Source organism: Phyllostomus hastatus, unplaced genomic scaffold (assembly GCF_019186645.2).
Source record: "Phyllostomus hastatus isolate PE091 unplaced genomic scaffold, TTU_PhHast_1.1 phas_contig_34, whole genome shotgun sequence".
Classification (NCBI taxonomy): Eukaryota; Metazoa; Chordata; class Mammalia; order Chiroptera; family Phyllostomidae; genus Phyllostomus; species Phyllostomus hastatus.
In genome coordinates, this window is record NW_025333857.1 from 18,125,979 (window position 1) to 18,150,139 (window position 24,161).

Consider the following 24,161-nt stretch of genomic DNA (forward strand, 5'->3'; position numbering starts at 1 on the left):
TGGGGAACTTTTATTTTTCACTTAAATCCTTTAATATTGTTTGCATGTTTCAATAACTGCATGTATCATTTTAACAATAATTTTAAGATTTTATAAAATTAAGAAAAAGCCTGGACACAAAGTTACATTCATGCCAATGAGCTATTTATAATTAAATTGTCAGCAAAGGATCTATAAGTCTCCCAGTTGAGCAGCCTTTAAAGTTGGACTTTATCAACATGAGGAGGGACTTTTCTTCTCAGTTTTGGTTGGCATCAAAACAACAAATCAATGTAGACAAGTTTAATGTTTTTTGCAAAACAAAAACAGGGAAACTGTTAGAATAATAAATTACCTAGTTGTAATAGACATATCTCACCATTTGGGATGTGGTCTTTAAATCTTTTTATGAGCATAACGAGGTAGGTATTAATATAGCAACAATTTTACCCTCTCACCAAATTTATGGTATGTTGGAAACTTAAATCCTAATTTAAAATATAGAAAAAAAATAAAATTCCATAATTTCCATTACAACCAACAATCCTGATCACTTTTGTTTATATAAAAAGAAACCATAGCATCTATCAAATATTTTTTAAAACTTCAAAATTATTCAAGAAAAGCAATGTGATGCTGATAGTAGAGGGGGAGATTCATGAGAATGTGGTGTGGTCCTTACAACTTAAAAAATCTGAAGTTAATCCTAAAACATCAGAGGATTGAGAACTCGCCCCCAAAGACAGTCCAGTATGCCTGACTCTAACTGATGGGGTTAACATTTTGAAGAATAAGGTGTGTCAGAATATGGGCTTAACAGCAATGGACATGCTGGCAGAACCAACCAAGACAGTTATCTTGGCAGCTGCCCTGAAACTGCCGAAAGAAGGGCTGGGTTCAGTGGTGCCAGGACACAATCCAATTCTAGCTCATTCTCACCCTGATTTCTGGCTTTGCCAATCTCCTGGCTTTCCATGATATGGGCCTTCAGAGAGAGGGCTTATTAGTAATACTATTGTCATTTTATATATCACTTTCTTGTAATAATCACATTGAAGGTTATTATTTCTTCAACTGAAGAGTCTAAAGTTCTGATTATGTGTGATCTCTTGGAACAGAGCCTGTTTTTTCATAATGAGCATTCCAAAGTCTGAACACATCTAAGATTGTTTGAGTCATGAGGACTGAAGTCACACTAAATTCTTGAGTGGCCATTCTGCCTTCTCTATGTGGTGTGGATCACCTTGTGCCATGTTAGCCTTTGGATCCAACTCTTAGGGGTTTTATTAACATTATTGTCACCTGGAAAAACTCAACAAAAAGGTTATGTGCAAAAGGTATATGAATGAGGAGAGGCACGTTCTAATTTGAAGACTTAGTTATTATTTCTTCAATGGAAGAATGAAATATTCTAAGTCAGAAATCTATAGATGGAATTTACTTTCTAAAAACTATTAAACATTTGTATAATCACTTATAATAAAAAGTGAAATAATTACCTTTTATTTTAATTAGTAACTCATTGAGGTTTATATAAGAGAAGTGACAAAATAAGATAAAACTTAACTAGATAAACATTTCTTAAGCTCTTTCAGGAATCTGTTTATATTATCTCATACCCCAAAGTGCGTACGTCAGAAGTGGGTGAGGGGTGAGAATGAAATGACATACTATATGAAAACTGTTCACAATAGTAATTAGCATTTTGTTATCACCCAATAAATGTCAGATAATATAATAAAATTTATTATGTAAACAAAGAAATTGAAATCTTAACACATCAAAATTACATAAATATTTATCTATATTTATATCTACATATTATCTATCTATCTATCTATCTATCTATCTATCTATCGGCAAAGACATAGAAAAAGACCAGAGAGGATTCACACCAAATCATCAGCAGTGGTTTCCTTTGGGGTATAGAGTAATATGGGGGAGATAAAGTATTGGGACTAGGTGAAGGGGAAACTTTTTTCTTTTCACAATAGTCTATATTTCTGGAAGTCTTACAATGAAAAAGCTATCTTTAATTTTAAAAAAGGAAATAATTTTTTAAAGGAAATAACAAAAGATCCATTGGTAGATGTGTGTAAAAATGTTCATTCACAATAAATGAGCACATTTCATGGTACTTACATATAGTATGATTTCAGAGTAATTTGGACCTACCACATAGCCAGGCTCATAGTGGTTCTTGCTTGAATAAATGGCTGAGAAACCACTTACAGTGATTTAGTCAAGGTACTTACTTAATTCCTATAAGCCAGTTTTCTCATCTATAAAATGAGCATAATTATAGCTACAAATAAACATCCAGCACAGTACGTAACTCCTTTTTAGAAAGATAAATTAATAGGTTTTATTTAGAAGACTCAGACTCTGAAATTTTTGAAATACAAGTTTGAACATATAATCTTTTTATCTTGTAAATTCTATAAACACAGTTTACATTGAGCACAATTTGGACCAGTGTTTTAAGCACACATCTGGGAAGTCATCCCATGTGTCAGCATTCCCAGTTTCTCATTCTTTCTGTGAGTGTTCTAAGATTCCAGCTTTATCCTGAACAGAGTCTCTCAGGGAACTAAAATGTTACCAATGGTAAGCTTTAAAACCCTAAGTTGTGAGCGCATTTTAGCTCTACTATGAAACTCTGAGCTTTGAACTGGTCAGGGCAGAAAATTCATCACTAGCAGCTCTTGTAAAGTCAAATTGTTCATGAAGGTCTTGGTTCTAGTGGCAAAAAAGAAAGGTCACAACAGATGGGAACCAGGTGACTCTTGTGTTCATCTAAACCTTAAGTGTTCCTGAGACAGGCACTTATCTTTAGTTCTTACTCTTCCTGGGAGAGCTTATGGTTAACAAACATACAGTTTAAATTATTTAATATTTTGAAATTCTGGAAGAAGAGCAGAGACACACATTTAATCCTGGGTACCCACCCAAGCATGACAACATTCTCAAACATGAAATGTAATACCACATTCATAGTTAAAAGCTCACATTCTGACCTCGATCTAGCTCATTACCTTACTATCTTAAACATTAACACACCCCAGTATTTTATCTATAAGATAGTTGTGAATATTATGTTTAGTTAACTATACGGTTTCAATGAGATAAAGTGTTTAATAAAATAAAACATATAAAGTGTTTAATACAATGCCTTGCACATAGAAAGATCTCATTATAAATAACCAACTTGTAATGAGTACTGGTCTCAATTCCTCAAACTGCCTGGGCGACCAGAAATTAGGTTCTTTAATCTATGCTATTATACTCTGCTTGCACCGAAGCTGGGGAAAGGCTGAACATATTTTTTTGCTTTTGTATAGAAATGTGGTCTCTATAGGAGATCAAATAACATGGTAGGTGCTATGATAATCAGTTTGATAAAAGAGGTGCCTATACTTTTATTAGTTGCAAACCACATTACCCATATAGGTCCAGTTGTGTAAGATCAATAGAACAGCCAAGTAATTGACCTAGTAACTATTAACTGTCATCATCCTCATTGTTGAATGCTATTTTTCTTATATCATTTCATTGAATTCTTACAGTGCCTTAATAGAGATGCCTTTGTCCCTGTGTGAACAAGAAAGTTAAGTTCCAGAATGGTTATAGAACTTGCCCAATTCCACATGCCAGTGAGTGAAAGAGCCCAGACTAGAAGGAGGGACATTGACTGCTGGACAGGCCCTGCCCCCAGGGAAGAGGGACTAAAAGTCTCTGCAGGGGTATGGTGTTGGGCCTTGACAGCCTGCTGAGTCCTGTTAGCTTGTGTCCTGACTTGCTCTGGACATGACTGGAATTTCAGCTCATCTGATTCCAAAGCCTGGGAAGTTTCCACCAAACCAGAGGTCCACCACTGGAGTAGTGAATAAACATCCTTCAAAGAAGAACAAAAAAAATGTCCTTCAAAGAAACAAAAATTCACAAATTCTCAGCGACCCCCAAAATTGCAGACATAAATCCCAGTTTCAGAAGTAGTATCTTAAAAACTAAAATGTTAATATGTGGAAGTCTTTTAATCATGACTCATCATTATAAAATGGAAGGTAAAATGTGTTTTTTATGTTATCACTGAAGAGAACATAATCAATGTTAAAATATGAATAAAACATGGTCTCTCAAGGTCAGGGCAGTTTATTTATGTAACCTGAATAAAAATGGAAGGTAATTCTCTTTTGTCAGAATATGTTCCTCATGTGGATACCAGTCATTCAAAGTACATTCCTAGGGATAGGGCAGGGATCGTCAGTTTTTGAAATGCCACTGTTCTCAAGCTATGTATAAATCCTTTAAATTCTGTGCATGTAACGTTACTATCTTTTTCTGCACCACTCTCAATTTTGAGCCACTGTGTAAGGAAACATGTTTCAACAAGATTTATTTATTAGATTAAGGAAGTATAATAACACTCTATGCACAAAATGACAGAAGAAACTACTGTTAGGAATCAGATTTCCTCATCTCCTTTATGTCTTTATCCCTAATATTAATCAAGCCTTTAATTTGCATAGTTATTAGCACTTTTAATTCCCTGTACAAGGCACATTTGCCATGAGAAATTTCCTCAGCTTCATCTATTAGTCTCAACATTCATGTCTGGTCTCCACTGTGGCATCACCACACCTGGGACATACTGGTTTGTAATCTTTCTCTGGCCAAACTGCATTACCATTTTATCTTTCCAGTTATCTTGTGAACTCACTGAGGAGGTACCTTCTATTTTACAGCTCCTCAATTATATACCTAAAGGTTTTCCTTAAGTTTATGTCTAACTTAAAAATAACTAAATCTTGTAGTCTACTTTGAAGTGTGTCTGAAGCAACTATGAAGTTCACTTAATGAAATTATCTGTGAGGGAATATAAAATTATTTTCCTTTTTATTTCAAAATAAGTAAGCTATTTAACATGGGCAAACAAATAAAAAAGACGAGTAAAAGAAAGTATTGATAACATTTTGACTTATGTTCCAGTATCACTTGATATGTTCGCATATGTGCATTTTTGTGCCTAGTACTGGGTATTGCCTAGAAAACTTTATTAAAGCAAGAGCTGGTGCACTGGGTGAAGTATCTGAATGCTTTAATAGTAGTAAAATGTAAGTAATTAGTTTGAGATTGTTTATACCTCAGTAGTAGTTCCTATGTAAGTAATTGCCAAAAATATGGAAATCAGGATACAATGTTTTCAAATTAGTTTTTATAATGACACTGCATTAATCATCCCGGAATAATGAAGAATTGACTAACATCCAGAATATGGCATCAACGGGTAGTATGTACTTCATTAAAAACTGTACTTTGATTTTATAAATGGTAATTTACAGGCAAATGTGAAAAAGTGCATTAAACTCCTTCTAGTTCCAGGTTAATTCTTTAGTAATTGTCTTTATAAACTTAAGTATTTCTAATTTCTTCCAGAGTAAATTGATGAAAATAATCTTCACTCTCAAACTAGAGGTATGACCTAGACATATTGAGATAGCTATAAAACCCTTTGAACATACTGTAAAAGGGCAATATAAAGTTTATCACTAAGAAGTAGAATACAGGCTTTGATGGAGATTACTGATATTATTGGAAAAATATTTTGGATATTATAAGATATTCTAAAACTTATCGAGTAATACCATTTGATAAGTAATGCTTAAAGTCTTACTTTTAAAATTTTGCAAAAGAAGTCTTTGTGTAGACGATGGGATGAAAACTTCAGCAGGACGGAAACTTTGATGACTGACTTCTTAAAGTATGCATTTTGTTTTATATACCCAAGGTCTTGAGGCATGCTTGGTACATAGGAGGCTCTCAGTAAATACTTGTTATTTACTGAATTAACCCCTATCTGAAACAACCCCTGACATGCATCCTGAGAGATTCGTTTTGTTAGTCTCTTAGTACTTTAAGAGGCAATGAGATATCACAGATTTATAAAACTATATTTATTTTGAAGGGAAATCATTGGGATGCACACGGGATTGGGTAAAAGCCACAGTGCATGGATTCAGATAATATGATGTTGTGATTCTGTTCACTAATTAGCTGTGTGACCACATTTGTAAAATGTCAAAGAAAATAGTTCCTATTCCCCGGTATTGCCTTATGTTCCAATGATATGACAGATACTAAAACTCTCAGTGAACTGAGAAGTAGCGAGTAAATATCATTGGGTGAACTTGGTACAAGAGGTCTGAAATCCATTTCTGATTACATTATATATTTCCTATGTATCTCTTTATTTGCTTATTGTATTGTCAATTTTCCATATCTCTAAATTCAAAATAAAAGAACTTCACACATTGGGAGTTTGCTCTTTCCCCAAAGCATCCTGATGGTTATCTTTAATTGGCCTATTGTACCAACTATATTCCTGAAAATTTTCTTTTCCAACATTTTCCTTCCTACAGCTTTTATTAATAAGAGTTTCAACATTAAGAAATTTGACCTCAAAAACAGTTTCTCTCCACCTCTTCAATTTCTTTCAACTTTCTTCCATTACATGTGCATTTCACAGACCTCCACGTGCATGGATTATAACATTGACAGATAAGAGTTAAAGAAATTATTTATAAAAGCATGAAAGGAGATGAGAGAGACAATGATCAGGTCATGTGTATGTAAAAATCCATAAGTGTTCAGACTACTTTTCAAGTCTTTGTTGTATTGTGTCAAAGGTATATGCATCCATTCTAATAGAAAAAGAAAGAAGGCTGATTTCTGGAAGTATCTAGACAGCCATGTGTATGGTTAAGGTGTTTCTTAAGAAGAAGATCTGAGGGCAAGACCAAAGCCTGGTAACTCTAGGCTATCCACAAGAAAAATCTTTGAACAACTCAAAATAATGAGCTTGAAATATGGGGTCATACATAATACCACTCAGGTTAACCCAATGCTCATGGTACATGGTAGACAAGGACATAAAATCATGAGTAAGAGGTCACAGCTCAACTTTTTTACATGGAATGCTAGAAGGAGATAGGAAGAACTGCATTTGTGTGGTGTTTGTAACAAAACTGCCAAGTCTACATCAAAACAAATCTGTTGCTTTGCAGTTATACTGAAGCTGGGGTTTTCAGCACCCACAGAGTTATGTTAAGATGGGGAGAAACTCTCTCATTACCAAGTGAATATCCCTGTTTTCAGTCCTTTTCTCTAAACTCTCATAGCCAGTGTTATCATTTGCTCAATGGAGATCTTTATTGACATACAAAGTTGAACATGAAACATCTGTTCTGGCATGAATTTCCTAAGTGCATAGATACTGATGCTTCACATAGAAAATATAATGAATAGTCGATTTGGCAATCTGCCTCTGCTGTTACTGTTTCTATTTGCTTTTTAAAATGTATTTATTAATGTACCACAATCATTATACATAGCAAGGGGAAGTAGATTTGTATTAACTCTATGAGACATTTTCATTTAGAAAAATAGATGTATCTAGAAAGTGCTGAAGAGAATAGAATACGTGACCCCTATATATGCCACTTTGGAATGTAGATTATTTTGACTTGAAGGCAATCAAGATCCAGCAAGCTCCAGAAAAATTTTTACTTCTCTCTTAACTACCCAAAAGAATTTAGAGAGGAGGCCTGGTTCAGAGAGAGCTATTACAGAGATAACTTTCATCTGAACGACATTTCATCATAAGGCAGGCAAACATGTAATTACAAAACATCTGCTCTTCTTACTGTCCTTTGAATTACCTCTCTCCCCTTTGAAGCCCTCAGACCCTATTCTATTACTTTTCTTTCTTTTTTTAATTTAATCTTTATTGTATTTTTTTCCATTACCCATTGGCCCCCTTAGACCTCCCGCCCCCCAGCAATTACTACACTGTTGTCCATGTCCATGAGCCCTTCCCCATTGCTTTTCTCAGGATGGCAAATAAGCCTCAACTGCCTAAAATGCCCATGTGTCTCACATTCTAATGGGGCACCGTACGTATGAAATTAAATTTGTTTTTCTCCTGTTAATGTCTTATGTCAACTTAATTGTTAGACCAGCCAAAGAAACAATAAGAGCAGAAGAAAATTTTTCTCTTCAGCAGTGTCTTTAGTTGATAATAACCAGATTTTTTAACCCTACAGAGTTCTAGTACACACTAGAGTTGATATACTACAAATAATAAATGGCAAATGAGTACAAGAAATTTGAGAGCCCTACATAAACAGGTGCCTTGACTTTTTCATGTAGTATTTTCATCAGCCAGTTAATTACCAGGTATAATAAATTCTTAATAAAAACTTACTGAATAGCTAATACATATAACCTGTATATCTGGGCAGTGAAACATACAAAATCATTTGCATTACATTGATGTATGAGTATATACACACAAAAAAAAATATATTTCCACGCACACATCTATATATTTTTTAAACATCTGGGCATTCCAAGTAGGAAGAAAGCAAATACTTGAGACATAAAAATGATAGACTCAAAGATCTTGAGAGAGATTTTCAGAGTAATATCCTAGCAGGAGTGTCCAACCTTTTGGCCTCTCTGGGCCACACTGAAAGAAGAGTTGTCTTGGGCCACACATTAAATACAAAAACAGTAATGAAAACTGATGAGCAAAAAAAAAGTTTTTAAGTAAACGTGATTTTGTGTGGGGCATATTCATATCCATCCTGGGCTGCGTGTGGCTGGCCTGTGGGTTGGACACCCCTGCTAGAACCTTCATGTGGATAGTGTGGTGGAAATTCTTAACATAAGACATGATCTTGAAGACTGGCTTTTTGCACTAATATATTTGCCAATTACTTTATGATGTGGAATTTATTCCCTCCTGAGTGTTCCAACTACAGAGAGGATGGAAACACCTTGTTACTATTTTTTTTAATGCAAAGCTCCAGTAGACAGCATCATTTATGTAGAAAATCCTTTTCACCATGCTTTGGGAAGGCCCCTATTTCAACTTTCCTCCTCTCCTAGCTAGTAGGAAATGCCGTGTATTTGTAGTAATTTTCTTAAAAAGATTTAGGTAGGAATCATTCCCTCCCACCAGTTCATTGTACAAATAAACTGAAGTCCGCAAAAGAGAAGTGACTTGCATAAGAGTTTATGGCAAGTAAGTATCTTTATGTAAGTACATCCGGGAGTATGTAATATTCTCTGAACCTTTATGAATCCCATCCTCCCCTTCTTAGGCTAACATTTGCCAACAGCGCAGAAAACAATTGCAGAATGAGGGTTGAGTGGGAAGGGTAGGAAGTGGTAATTAGCAAATCCCCAGGCCTGGGGATCACCTGCTCTCTTGGATCAAAACAGTGTAACAAGCTATTCATAAGAACATCAAGGAAGAGTGGGTCATTGTTTTTCCAGAACCAGCTGTGGCGAATCAGCTCAACAGTGGCCTTGGAACAGCTGCTGCACCAAAGGGCGGAGGCCATAGAGGTGGAAGAAAAGTGAGCAAGGCAGGCTGCAGGAACCCTTCCGCCACCTCCCGGCAAACCAGGAAGTATTTTTGCATTAAGTGCAAGGCTCGAGCAACCTTTTCAACTGGAAGTGTGAATGGGTCATAGCGGCCCCCAGATGTGTGTAGAAACCACAAACCTTCTGGGAACTAGTGCCCAGGAGGCTGTGGGCTAGCCGCTAGGTGGTCAGAGCCTGGGAGCGCCCAGTCCGCGCTATCAGAAAGTACACAGAACAGAGCAGGCTCTGCTATCTTAGCAAACCGTGAACGGACAAAGTCCAGGGTAAACAAGACTCTCCGCTACCTCCAGCCTTGCACTCCCTGCGAGCTCCTCTACCCCTCATTTCCCACGCTCCCGGCACCTTCACCCGGCAGCCGTAGCTACCCTGTCTCCCAGGCCCCATCATGCGATTGCTGCAGCATGACACGGGCTTGCACTCCCACGGCTGGCGCACCTCACTCACCATCTCTTTCCTGAGGAGGTGAAGCTTGGTTTCCAGCCTCTCCAGGGCACTGGAGTGGCTACGTCTTCGTGGGGAGCTTGAGGTTGGGGAAGATGAAGAGGAGGAAGGCAAGGAGGGAGGGAAGCTGCAGCTGCTGCTACTGCTACTGCAGCCACCGCCACTGCCACTGCTCCCCCCGCAGGGGTCCCTGTCTTTTTCCAGGGGAACCAGCTCCTCCCCACGGAGCGAGCGCACTAGGCTCTCCGGTACTTTGCGTCCCAGCTTCAGCTCGATGTCTCTGAGGTCTGGCAGCGCCCCGTCTTCCATGACTTTTCAAGAACGGTGATAATGGTAGTAAAATGTTGTGGATGAAAGGGGCAGCGGCCTCCAAGTCTGCTGTGAGACCAGCAGAGCCCTCCTGCTGCCCGAGTCTCTATCCTCTGCTGATCTAGTGCGCCATCCGCTCCATAACCGCCTTCGCTGTGTCAGCCCTGCAGTCTGCACAGGACTCGGCAGGTCCCAGCCGCTGTTCCCTGATCGCGTAACACCTCTGACTCTTACCAAGATTATAGAGACTAATTCATCCTCTTCCTTTTTGGTCACTCGACTGCAAAGTTGAGTTAATTGGTATTGCAGAGAGGGAGAACATGCAAGTACCAGAGACCAAAAGAAAATAGAGGGAAATGAAGTCTGTTTTAGCTTTATGGGGGGAAAAATCACATTATAAAACTGTCCGTCACATCCCTGCGCCATTCACTGACTGCCCATCTGGTACCATGCGACACGATAATGATGTGGCCATACTCCAGCGCCGTTTCATTTTCCAGCCATAAATCTCCAAGCTTTCGAAGTATCGTTAGAAATAATCTCTGGTCTGGGATGGAGGAGGATAGTCGGGTGCATGGACGCACAAAAAGGAGATAGTTTAGCGGGAGCTTAACGGCTTTCTCCATGCAGCAGAAATACTCTTCTTGCCATTTAGGCTGTTTGATCCAAGTCGTTGTGTTCTGGCGAGTCTCGGAAACTTTAAACTCCGCTGGCAGGTGGACCAAACCAGGGCCAACCCCTGTACCGTATATCATAGGCAAGAAGAGCAACAAATTTCCCCACCCCCTGTTGTCAGTGGTAGTTTCAGAGTCCTATTTTAGTTGGGAGTTCCTAATACGTGTATTAGATTTTCAGTTTTCCTGGCGGAATTGCCTGGCACCTACAACAATGAACAAATATTAGAAGGAAATAAATGAGTTCAAACGTAGTGTCATTCCTCACCCCACCTCCCGTATTCCTAAAACAAAAATCTAGCTTTAGAATCCTTTCCTAATAATTTTATATTAATAAAAGTGACTAGCAAGAATGTGCAATCAAAATTAATGGTTTTACCAAGTGTAACAGTGTGTTATTACAAGCAGAAGTGAAGAATTAAATAGCCAGAATAATGTATGTGACTATGGATGAAAGCAGTGGATTTTAAAATGGGGAACTGGTCGAGATATTTTACTTTAATTTTGGAGGGAAAATATCGAGTGTAAGTAGTTAAAAGGTTCTCTTTGATAATTTATCTATATTTTTAAACCAGTTAAAAGCATGTAGTCTATCAAGGTGAAATACTACTTCTACCAAGTGAGTTATTATGAACTATAATGGATTATAGGTTTGATTCAACACTGAATTTGTGCTAATAATCTTCAAGTAGAGGATACTATTTTCTACAGAGTAAACCCTAATTTGGGGGTTCCATTGGAATATTTTGAAATATGTCCTCTCTGTTTCTGGGACAAGTAAGTATTTTTGTTCTTGGTCCTTCCAACCCTCCATGCCCAGAGACATCACCCAGGTTTGGTAAACATTTGTATGTTCATAGATGGACACATCTCAAGAGTTTGTTTTTAGCATAACCTCATCTAAGAAGTCTAAGGATAGCAAAAAGGCCTTCTGAATGAAATATTTCATGTCAGGAAGAAAGTTGAAGTTTTCTTGTTAACATATCAAATATTTGTATGTTTTTTCTCACTCAAAAAAGAAAGAAAGAAATTTGTTGTAAATTAAGTGGCCCATTTTAAAGTTGGAACTATCATTTATGGAATCAAAGACAGCAAGACTTAAGTCTCAACTAACTGATAAAACTATACACTTTTCACTTGGAAAACCACAGCTCAGTGGGTAAGAACTGCACTGTGCTGTGTAATTATGGAAGGCTTGCATCTCAGACAAGAAGGGCTTTTTTTGTTTGTTTGTTTTAATTATAAAACCCTTACAAATTTCAGCAGAGAGCTGGCTGAGAAGAGTAGCTTACAAATGCAATATGTACCTTGAACTTAAGTAATTAAAACCTTATTTTCAAATTATGATCAATCTCATCTACAAAAAAGGAATATGTACTTTACTGTGAGTCACAGATGGTGAAATTAGTATTTGATACTGATGATAACTCAAAATAGAAAACTATTTTTTTGCTTTTTAAATGTCTGCAAACTCCTCCAAAATTAAAAATACGATCTATATTGAAAGTAATACTTTGTGCCAGTACAGTATAAAACAAATGTTCAGTCTTTTAAAATTTCTCAATTTAATGCTTTATGACATTTTAGTTTAAAATGGAGATATTTTGAGTGCTGAAATGCTAATTTCCAAAACACACTGGAATCACAAAACTCTTATCAGGCCTCTAATAGATTGTGTTAACTCTATTATTACTGCTTTATGTGGTCTGATCTCAGGACGTTCCTTATCCAAAATGTTAAAAATTAAGGATCTTTTTACCTTCGGGTCTGGACAGTATTTTTGTTTCCTTTTTAGATTTTTCTATGATTTTAGCCTGGTATGTTAATTACACACAACACCTTGGTCCAGGATGGTGAATTAAGATAGGAGGAAGAGAGGTCATCCATGAGATGAAGAGTGTGCAGAGAGAGAACTGAGAAAGAAATGAGGAAAAACGCCTCACAGCAGCCATTTTCTATTTTGCTGGACCCTCAGTCTTAGAAGCACTCCCTTCCTGCTTCAGTCTTTTTGTCCATCTCCAGTCACCTCTTATTTCTTTAATTAAGAGTATCTGCCAGCAACAACCTAAGCTCAGGGTATTTCTCCAAGGCTGATATATTGAAAAAATAAAATTATGAAACTAGTTATATTTGTGTCTGTGGTATATATATGTTTTTAGACCCAGACTATCTTACATATGCTTCCTTTTCTGACCACCTAATGTATAAAACTGGGTTTGCCTTTTTTTTTCCCTATTTAGACTAAGGAATCTAGGAATGAGCATTAAACTATGGAGAACTCTAAGAAACCGAGTTTCTTCCCCAGTTGCATTGTGTTTATAGAGAAGGAAAGGGAGATTCTTATTTATCATTTATTTTTAAAAATACCCAATGGCTAATTTAATAAGAATGTTGTTGGACTCAGATGATAGGTTTTAAAAGAATATCTCAGTCCCCAAAACAGAGTGATGTGGCTCATGCTTCACACATTTCACACCTAAAACACTTCTGGGTGTGAGACTTAGAGCAAAGGTAGACTCAGCAAGACTTTGTGTAATGTGAGTAGTGCCACTCCTTAATCTGCTGGCATTGTTGTTAAAAGAAAAAAGACCTGCCACCTTCTCTCAGCCACAGATTGAAAGTTTGCAGAATTTCCAGCTCTTGCTGGCACCAGGTTCAAGGACTAGGGCACATTCCCTCACCTGAGACTCCATTGCCCACAGTGCAGGATAATATCAGGCAGTTTATAGCCTCAAATTACTGTTAAGAATTTTGAGAAGTAACTATTTATGGGTATCAGCTTTTTTAGATCTTTGTTTTAAATGTAGAGATGCTGTTTTCTAAAAACATTTTTGTTTAGCTGTGACATACTTAACAAGGAAGATGTCATAGCAACACTAAAGATCCTATCCATACATTGTAGAATTACATGAATATATCTGCTAAAACTATAAAGATTTTACCCTATTTATAAAGTGATTTCATTTGCCTAAAATTTTGTATCTGAGTCTGTTTTACAGCATAAAATCATCTAGTTTATTACCAACTTGAATAACTTGTACATGTGTATGCCATCCATTATCACTACATCTATCTATCTATCTATCATCTGTCTACCAGGAATGTCTCTCTTTAAGGAGCACAGATCCTTTAAACACTATTCTGATTGGAATCTAATTAATATTTATTATCAGAGCTCCCTGGGAGATTTTGTAGACAACACCAAAAGTAGGTCACCAGCATCTAAGTCAGCCTTATCCCCTCTTCACAATCCCTGTCAAATCTCTCTGCCTTCTTTATTTAATAGAGTCCTTTATTTGTTTTTACCTGTTTTGCTGAGCTCTGAAATCCTGCTGAAATGTGCAAAGCAGGGCCCAGAAAAGAGATCTCTTCAATGAAGCTAATCTGGGTTTTTCTTGTATAGCCATTCTAGTTTGGCTTATAGCATAGGCTTATGGGTTGTATTTCAAAGGCATGTTCACAACTCCCTCTCTGAAAATACAAAAAATAACTTTTGTAGCTTTTGACAATTTTCATGGTGTAAATACTCCACTATGGTTGATTTCAAGCTATGGAGGCAGATTTGAAGGTTTAAAGCCACAGGGAAGAAATAGATAACAGGCTTATTCCTAATCAGGAAAAATATATTAAAAATGACAGGCTAATTTACCCTTTATTCATAATCACCTATGATTAGATAATAACAACTGTAGGCTTTCTTTTTAAAAATGTATGCTTTTATAGTCTAGAAAACTTTGATCACAGACACATTCTTATCCTGCAATCCAGTGGCACAGTCATGGACGTAATTCATGTAACCTACCTTGATGTCTTTTACCAAACACCTTGACTATTTCTAAGATTGAATATGAGGTGAGGTCTAACAATAGATAGTATAAACATGGAAATAAACATAAAAGGCCTAAAGAAATATCCTATTTCCATGTCCTGGATTAGAGAGAGTTTTATGAATTTGATTTGAAAAAAACTTGACAGATTTAACTTGAAATATTGATTTTATACAATGTGGAATCTAAGCATTCATTATTAAACTAGATGCCCAGTGAGGGTGGAGAAAAACAATGGTGAACACTCATAGAGAGGATGGTGTCTAAGAAGTTGAGGGAGACCTATGATTTTCCACAAAGGTTTTGACCTATAAATGTGGCACATGCCACAGAATTCCCACTTGAATGTCATAGCGTCGTGTTCAATGCCCATTTCTGTCAATGTCTTATAAATAGCTCAGTTCTTCATAGTTAAGCTTCTAGATTCTCATTATCCTTGGTGTTATAGTTGTGAGAAAAAAGGCAGAAGTGTCTTTCAGTAGTCTTGAAAATAAGAAAATAAGGAATAAAAGCTTGTATGTATGTTTTTAATTTTAAAAATATCACAAAGATTCTATGTAAAGACACACATGAATAAGTTAGCATTATTTGGGAGTTAAAACTCAAGAACTCCCTATATTAGAATTTCAGATCTTAGTTTTATGAGTTAAGACCATTACAGTTGAAAGTTAGCCTTTTAAAACTATTAAATAGCCTTGCTGCGTGGGGCAGGGAGGATAGCGCTGGGGAGAGAGAGGAGGGAGGGAAGGAGAAAGAAGAGAGAAAAGGGAAGAGAGGGAAAGCATATGGATGTCATTTTGTTTCAGAAGTAGGTATGAGTCAATGCAAATACTTTTGTGACCATAATGAGACACTTTGAGTGTATGCACCTTATATAAAAGATAAATATTGTAATTATGTCCTCAGAATATTAAGGCAGATAGTTACTGGTTATTTCACCCATTTGATGAATCAGAGAGAAGATTTTTTGAAGTAGAAAAACACTTTTAAATCAGAGCAGCACAAATTACAATGACAAAATAAAGTGGGGGAAACTGAAAAGGTTCTGGCTACAGGCTCTGTTATATGTCAAACACTATTTTTTGATAGACTCTTTGCATGTTTGTATCATTTAATCCCCACAACAAGCCAGAGAAACAAATTAAATTAACCCTGCTCTCCTAAGATTAATTTGAAGCTCCAGGAGGTGAAACTACTTGCCCAATGTTCACTGGCCTCTTTCAGTAGCGAAGCTGGGATTTGCCCCAAGTTACAGTTTACTCTCACACTCATGTTTCCCTTTCTTACCAATGGGCATTAATTAGCTCTCCTTCAGAACTCTTAAGGGGTTCTTCTGCTGAACAGGTATTTTTAAGAAGCTAGCACAAAGTCACTGCTTCTGATGTTTTGGGGAAATTCATATCCTAAGTGAGGTAGTGATACAAATTGAAATAGATTTAAAAATAAGTGCATTCACAGAGGATCTATTTATAATGAATTATTTAGGGACGTTAGGGTATTCTGCCAGGCTGTTCAACTTTCCTTCCCTACAAATTACCACTTCCTCCTCTAGCACAGGGCCGGTATTTCAGACTAAACATACCATTTAGCGGAACCCAGGTCTGTATAGATGTGGGAATTAAGTTTTTGGTTTACAAAGTGATGGCCCTAAAAGAAATGAAAGAGTTGTGAGAGAAAACCAACCATGAATGGGTGGTATATGAAAGATTGTGCAATAATCAGGGCTAGACATGAGGGTGTAAGACCTTTTGACCAGGGAAATTTCTCCTTGCCAGTCTGATGTGGCAAGTGCCAATGGCATAGCAAAGTCACCCTGCCACTGCAGAAGATAAAAGGCAGTAAGAGTGCAATTGCTTTACCTCTTTCTTGTTCATCTTCCTATACTCAATACATGTGGTAATTTTGTGATAGCTCACGCTCAATTCCATAGTAACCTTTGGCTTATAATCTTAGGCTCTACTTCAGTGGGTCAAACACTTGAATGTTTGTTTTAAGAACACTGCTAAAGTCCATTTAAACTTCATTATGCTCTACCAGAACCACTTCATATTTGGATTGAGTTTGTGGGTCAATTCTGATTCTTAGGCAGTCAATTAAAATGATGTGACTGTAAATATCTGTGGTGCCTGCCACAGCACAAGCTATGGTCTCAGAGAGAAACAGAGGGAGGAAGGGAGGGAGGAAAGAAGGAAAGAGAGCAAGGGTGGGAGAGAGAGTGACAGAGCTCTCCTGACAGGTAAAAACCTAACATTTTCATGCAGACAGGCACGGTTGCTGTTGCTACAATAGCAACCAATCTCATTTGACAGCTGTGTAGAAATTTAGAGCAGAAACACCGCTCATTCTCATTCTCTCAGTTTTGTGCTAGAGATGATTTAGGGGAGTAATGGGACTCTGAAAAGACAGTTTGGGTTACTTGTAAGTAGGTTGTTACAACTCCTTTGCAAAGAAAAAAAAGCAGAAAGCAAAGCATTTATTTATTTTTTTATTTCCTTACCAACTTACCTAAAATTAAAAAAACCCTGGGTTGTGACTATATCTGGTCTGAAGTAAATATATTACTGGTGAACATGTAAATTGGAAGCATTTTTAGAGGATAAATGATCAAATTTTAAGGTCAGGCATAGCATGAGATTCAGCAATTTATTTTCTAGGACTTTATCTCTAAAAAGGTAATCAGCAATATGTAGAGAGATTTATTTATAAATATGTTCAATACAAATCCCGAAGAAAACAACCAAGTAAGCAAAAGTAGCTATATAAATGTTTGGCAATAAGGAATTAGTTAAATAAAGTATGTATAGCCCTAGCTTGGACAACTTTGCAACCGATGAAAAGGAAATGATAGAAAAATACTTAAGAGCATGGGTAATTGTGAATATGTTGTTAATTTTTTTTACAAAAGCTAAAATAATGCTGGTGTCAGCAACATATTCAAATATATATACATACACATGCTCATACACATATACATGGAGGTATATAAGTCACTAAATTCATATAAAAAATATATATATTTTGTACATATGTATATACAAAAGTGAAGAAACTACCACTTTGATTCTGGTGAGATTATGGGAGGGTTTAATTCAATCTTTGTGCTTTTCTCTTTTTACTAACTTTAATTATAAAAACTCAGAACATTGCTTTGAAATTTCTTTTTAGTGCTTTCCATTTTATTCTTAAATGTTTATATATACCTTTTATAGCAGGTGTGTTTTCTTTAACCTTAAATAAAGAAATTTAAGCCCTGGCTGGCGTAGCTCAGTGGATTGAGCACGGGCTGCGAACCAAAGTGTTGCAGGTTCAATTCCCAGTAAGGGTACATGCCAGGGTTGCAGGCCATGACCCCCAGCAACCACACATTGTTGTTTTTCTCTCTCTCTCCCTCCCTTCCCTCTCTAAAAATAAATAAAATCTTTAAAAAAAGGAAATTTAATGGAATATATTTGAAGGGGAATCCTGGGTGTTTTAATAAGTGCAGACATAATTTTTTTATATATTCCTAAAGTGCAAATTCCTAAATCAGGAATTTTCTAAATTGCCTTTACTAATGTAACTATTAAAACCCTAATGCTATACAGTGCCAATAATATTATTGTTTTCTGGCTATTTCATGGCAAATTTGTGTTCTGCTGCTCCAACGTTGAAGGAGGCTGCCTACTTTGGCACAGTATATGATTTTGGAATAACTCCCTTAAGTAGGGAGCAAAGGGTAACTCTAGAAACTAGGCAGGATTATTGCCTGATATAATATGGAATAAAATAGGCAAAAGCAGACTACATGTAACATAAAATAATGAGTTATCTATACTTTTAATAAATGATCTAGCAAGATTATCTTTGCTATAGCACTACCACTGAACTTTTTCTTTTTAAAAGTATACTTTTCAAATTTAAATAACTAGAAAGGAATTAAATTCATGAATGTTCAGGAACCTTTTAGCCTTATTTGTGTTATGTCAGGTTGGGTAACAAATACTTGGGTAGGAGGAACTGAAATACAAGGTAATATTATAGAAAAGGATCAAAGACCAAACTAGAGGGTAGGGAGTTATATGAGTCCCTGGGTGTGTATACCTATGGCTGTGTGGGAGGTAGAGTGGGTCGAGAGATGAGAGATGATGAGTCATCAACTATAATAGCAGGTACTACACAGCCTTTCTTCTGGCCAGTCCTGAATGTACATGTCTTACACATTAAAAGTTTGCACAAGTCTCTGGTCAATAAACATGTGAATACCAGTCTGTATGAAGAATTTCTCAACTCACAACTAAAGTGCATTCAGCCCTAATTCAATGAACTGTCCTCATTTATTAATATTCATTTTCTAAGCATAATATAACTTAAATTGAATTATTTTTTGGTTCCTGTATGAGAACTGTAGTAATCTATAAAAAGTAAACCACAGAGTGTAATCATTTCTTCAACATGCCATCAATTTCAGACAGATTTTTCAGGCATTTGAGTCAGAGGTTCATTGAAAGAATGGTTTAGTTGATATATAACCTGGCATTACCTCATTCCAAATTGTGTATGAATAGGGATTATAAAGAAAGATTTGCTAGTTTGCTGGAATGTAGCCTCTGTTTTATAGAACTTAAATTTCCTGGTGTAATAAAATATCTTTGCTTTGTATTATAGTACCATTCCTTATTAGATAAGTTTACTTTGTTTAAAATAGTGTATAAAGTCCAAACCAAATTTAACTAAGAAGGCTTGTAATGTACATTATTTAAACAAGCATTTTTATATAGCCATAGAAATATAAAAAAAGAAGACACAAAAAGGAATTAGATGAAGTCATATTTCACTATTTTAATCAACTTTTTAATTTTAATTGTTGTTCAAGTACAGTTTTCTATCTTTTACTCACATCCCAGCTCACCCCCTCCAATCCTCCCCACCTCCCTCCCATTTCCACCCCCCGCTAGTGTTTTTGTCCATATGTCCTTTATACTTGTTCCTGTAAACCCTTCCCCTTTTCCCCTGAAGTTCCCTCCCCTCTGGTCACTGTCAGCCTGTTCTCTATCTCAGTGTCTTTGGTTATATTTTGCTTGTTTGTTTGTTTTGTTGTTTAGGTTCCTGTTAAAGGTGAGATCATATGGTATTTGTCTTTCACTGCCTGGCTTATTTCGCTTAGCATGCTTTCCAGTTCCATCCATGCTGCTGCAAAAAGGTAGGCGCTCCTTTTTTCTTTCTTCTGCATAGAATTCCATTGTGCAAATGTACCATAGTTTTTTGATCCATTCATTTACTGATGGGCACCTAGGTTGCTTCCAACACTTGGCTATTGTAAATTGTGCTGCTATGAACATTGGGGTACATAGGTTCTTTTGGATTGGTGTTTCAGGGTTCTTAGGATATAATCCTAGCAGTGGAATTGCTGGGTCGAATGGCAGATCCATTTTTAGTTTTCTTAGAAAATTCCATAGTTTTCCATAGTGGTTGTACCAGTCTGCAATTGCACCAACAGTGCCCTAGGGTTCCCTTTTCTCCCAAACCTCTCTAACACTTGCTGTTTGTTGCTTTGTTTATAATGGCCATTCTGACTGGTGTGAAGTGGTATCTCGTTGTAGTTTTAACTTGCATCTCTCTGATAGCTAGCGATATTGAGCATCTTTTCATGTGTCTCTGGATCCTCTGTATGTTCTCCTTGCAGAAGTGTCTGTTCAAGTACTTTTCCCATTTTTCAATTGGGTTGCTTGTCTTCTTAGAGTGGAGTCGTGTAAGTTCTTTATATATTTTGGAGATTAAACCCTTGTCTGAGGTATCATTGGAAAATATGTTTTCCCATACGGTTGGTTCTCTTTTTATTTTAGTACTGTTTTCTTTAGCTGTGCAAAAGTTCTTTATTTTGATGAGATCCCATTTGTTTATTCTTTCCTTTATGTCCCTTGCTCTAGGGGACATATCAGGGAAAATACTGCTGTGTGAAACATATGAGATTTTACTGCCTATGTTCTCCTCTAGTACTTTAATGGTGTCACAGCTTATATTTAAATCTTTTATCCACCCTGAATTTATTTTTGTGTATGGTGTAAATTTGTGCTCGAGTTTCATTTTTTTTTTTTTTGCATGTAGCTGTCCAGTTCTCTCAACACCATTTGTTGAAGAGGTATTTTTGCTCCATTTTATGTTGCTGCCCCCTTTGTCAAATATTAATTGACCATAGAAACTTGGGTTTATTTCTGGGCTCTCTGTTCTGTTCCACTGGTCCATGTGCCTGTTTTTATGCCAGTACCAGACTGTTTTGATTAGAGTGGCCTTGTAATACAGTTTGGTATCAGGTATTGTGATCCCTCCTACTTTGCTCTTCTTTCTCAAAATCGCAGCAGCTATTTGGGGTTGTTTATTTTAATCAATTCTTGTATGGCCAACGCCTAGGCTCTTTCCTCCCATAACATTCTGTTTCCCAAGTAAGCTTTCCAATGAGTTTTCCATTAACATTTGTTTCCAGTTTCATTCAGAATTATATTTTATTTTGTTGGGCTTGTATTTCAATAAGAGAAATACCACATGAAAATTTCAAATTATTAAGTATTAATTTTAAGAACTTTTCTGTTTCCTTCTACCACTGTTCTTATCTTTTCCTGTCACTTTTCTCCCTCATTCTGTCATTTTTATCTTATTTCTCCTTTGCCTGTCCCTGCTGCTTTCTCAGGCAAGAATATATAACTTTGCCCTTGACCTTTGATATATAAAATACTTGAAGGTTTGACAATTGTTATTTGACAATAACAGTTCTGACAGTCACCATCTTATTTTATCCTCCTAGCATGGTAATTATAGCAGGAATTTATGTACCCCTTTAATATTTTAGGGAACATAAATACCCAGATATATTAAGTGACTTAATAAAAATAAAAATTCACATCTAAATACCTTCTTCATGCTTTGCACAGAACTAGAAACTTTGCTTATTTTATCTTCAGGCATTTTATTTGCCCTTTAATTCTAAATAATAGCTTTGCTGGGTAGAGTAATTTTCTAAGTTGTAGGTCCTTGCTGTTCATCACTTTGAATACTTCTGGCCAATCCCTTCTAGCTTGCAAAGCTTCTTTTCAAAAATCAGCTGACAGTCTTATGGGAGCTCCCCTGTAGGTAACTAACTTCTTTTTCTCTTGCTACTTTTAAGATTCTCTCTTTATCTTTAACTTTTGATTATGATGTGTCTTGCAATGGGCCTCTTTGCATCCATCTTGTTTGGGACTTTCTGTGCTTCCAGTACTTGTATGTCTATTTCCTTTCCCAAATTAGGAAAGTTTTCTTTTATTATTTTTTCAAATAGGTTTCCAATTTCTTGCTCTTTTTCTTCTTCTTCTGGTACCCCTCTGATGCAAATGTTGGAATATTAAATGTTGTCCCAGAGGCTTCTTACACTATCCTCAATTTTGGGGGTTATTTTTACTTCTTTCCATACTGATTGGATGTCTTTCTTTCCTATGTTCCAAATCATTGATTTGATTCTTGGCTTCATCCACTCCATTGTTGCTTCCCTGTAGATTGTTCTTTTTTTTTCAATTAGTATATCCTTCATTTCTGTCTGTATTTTTTTATGCTGTTGAAGTACCCACTGAGCTCCTTGAGTATCCTTATAACTAGTGTGTTGAACTTTGCATCTGATGGATTGCTTAGCTACATTTTGTTTAGATCTTTTTCTGGATTTTTGTTCTGTTCTTTCATTCGGATCATGTTTCTTTGTCTCCTAATTTTGGCAGCCTCCCTGTGTTTGTTTATGTTAGGTAGAGCTGCTCTGACTGTCTCTCAGTAGCATGGCCTAATATAGTAGGTTTCCTGTAGGGTCCAGTGGCATACCCTCCCTTACCTCCCAAGCTGTGTACTCGAAGTTCACCCTTCCTGTGGCTTGAGTATACCCTCCTCTTGTGAATGAGTCTTCATTGCTGTCAGCAGGTCAATGTGAGGGATTTACCCAGGCCAGACAGATGGTAGGACAGGCTATGACCCCTGGCCAGCAACTACCTCTCTCCATGCCTTGTGAAGATGGTTGTGTGGTGTTTCAACATGGTCTGTAACTATACCCTAGTTGTGTAGGCTCTGGGGTTTCCTGGGTGGGGCATCCCAAGGTCAACCTCCACCTTGTTCTGTCTGGGGCTTGTTGGCATAAGCTATAAAGTGATCTGCAGATGGCTGCTGCTAGTGTTGGGCCTGGGGCCACTATGCAAGAGATATGGGGACTGGGCTCGGCTGCTGCTTGTTTGAGGGGATTTAGGAAGGTCTGAAGCCTGCACCTAACCCAGCCATTCATACAGGAAGATAACTGTTACCAGCTTGCATGGGCTCATAATTGGATGTCACGGAGACTTATATAATTGCCAGGATGGGGCTTACCATGTGAGCCAAGTCAAAGGAGGTTCGGACCTGGTACCTCAGCACTGTGGCTCTGTGTCAGGGAGAGAGCTCAGATAAAAGGTACAATGACCACTGTCTGCAGTTCTGTCTGGAAAGAAGCTGTCCCCTAGCACTTGCCCTGATGCCAGACACATTAGTTTCTCCCTATATGCCACTGGTACCCTTCATGCTGTTGCCCCGGTGCTGGAGCCCAGAGGCAATGTGTCTGAGTTAAGTCCATATGAGATGTGAGGCCCTTTAAGAGGAAAGGTCTGAGAATTCTGTAGTTTCTTCCATCAACCCAAACCCTGCTGGTTTTCACAGCCAGAAGTTATGGGAACTTATCTTCCTGGAACTGGAACCCTGGGCTGGGTGGTCTGGTGTGGGGCTGGGATCCCTCACTCCTGAGATATCCCTTAATTTTATATCCACCACACATGGGTTTTGGGATCAGCTCATTCCACATCTCCAGGTCTCCATGTCTGTCCCTCCATCCCTCTTACCAGTCTGGATGAATGTGGTTTCTTTAATACCTTAGTTGTCAGACTTCCATACAGCTCCATTTTTTTTGGATGGTTATAAGCGATGGTTGTTTTATAGTTTAGTTGTAATTTTCCTGTGGTTTTGTGAGGAGGTGAGTCATGTTTACCTATGTCTCCATCTTCACCGGAAGTCCTGAATGTTTATGTTCTTAAATAAGAACTTTAAAATACATGAAGCAAAAACAAATAGAATTGAAATAAGAAATAGACAAATACACAATATGGCCATGAAGACTTTAGTACTTCCCTTTTAGTATTTGAAGAAAGAAGTTAACAGTAAGTTAGCAAGTATAAAGAACTGAACAATATCATCAGCCAGTTAGGTCCACTTGATGTATGTAGGACACTCCATCTTACAACAGTGAAATCAATCATCAAGATAGAGTATATCCTTAAACAAAAATCATAAAATAAACCTTAACAAAACAAAAAAATGAATTTTCAAAAAAAACTGAATTGTTGTCTCTGACAACAATGTAATTAAAGTAGAAATTAATTACAGAACAATATTTGGGAAATCCACAAATAAAAATATTCATACAAATAATCATGAGATCAAAGATGAGGCCTCAAGGGAAATGAGAAAA

The 24,161-nt window shown here is 36.9% G+C and overlaps 1 protein-coding gene across 1 annotated transcript in view; it reads right to left on the reverse strand.

Annotated features, from left to right (window-relative positions):
• The window catches only part of LURAP1L (leucine rich adaptor protein 1 like), a 44,188-nt gene extending 33,333 nt beyond the window's left edge, over positions 1-10,855 (reverse strand). The window contains exon 1 of the mRNA XM_045840538.1: positions 9,874-10,855. Within this exon, the coding sequence (XP_045696494.1) occupies positions 9,874-10,179 (306 nt within the window). The 5' untranslated portion in view covers positions 10,180-10,855. The remainder of the gene's footprint in view (positions 1-9,873) is intronic.
• Between the last annotated feature and the right edge of the window lie 13,306 nt (positions 10,856-24,161).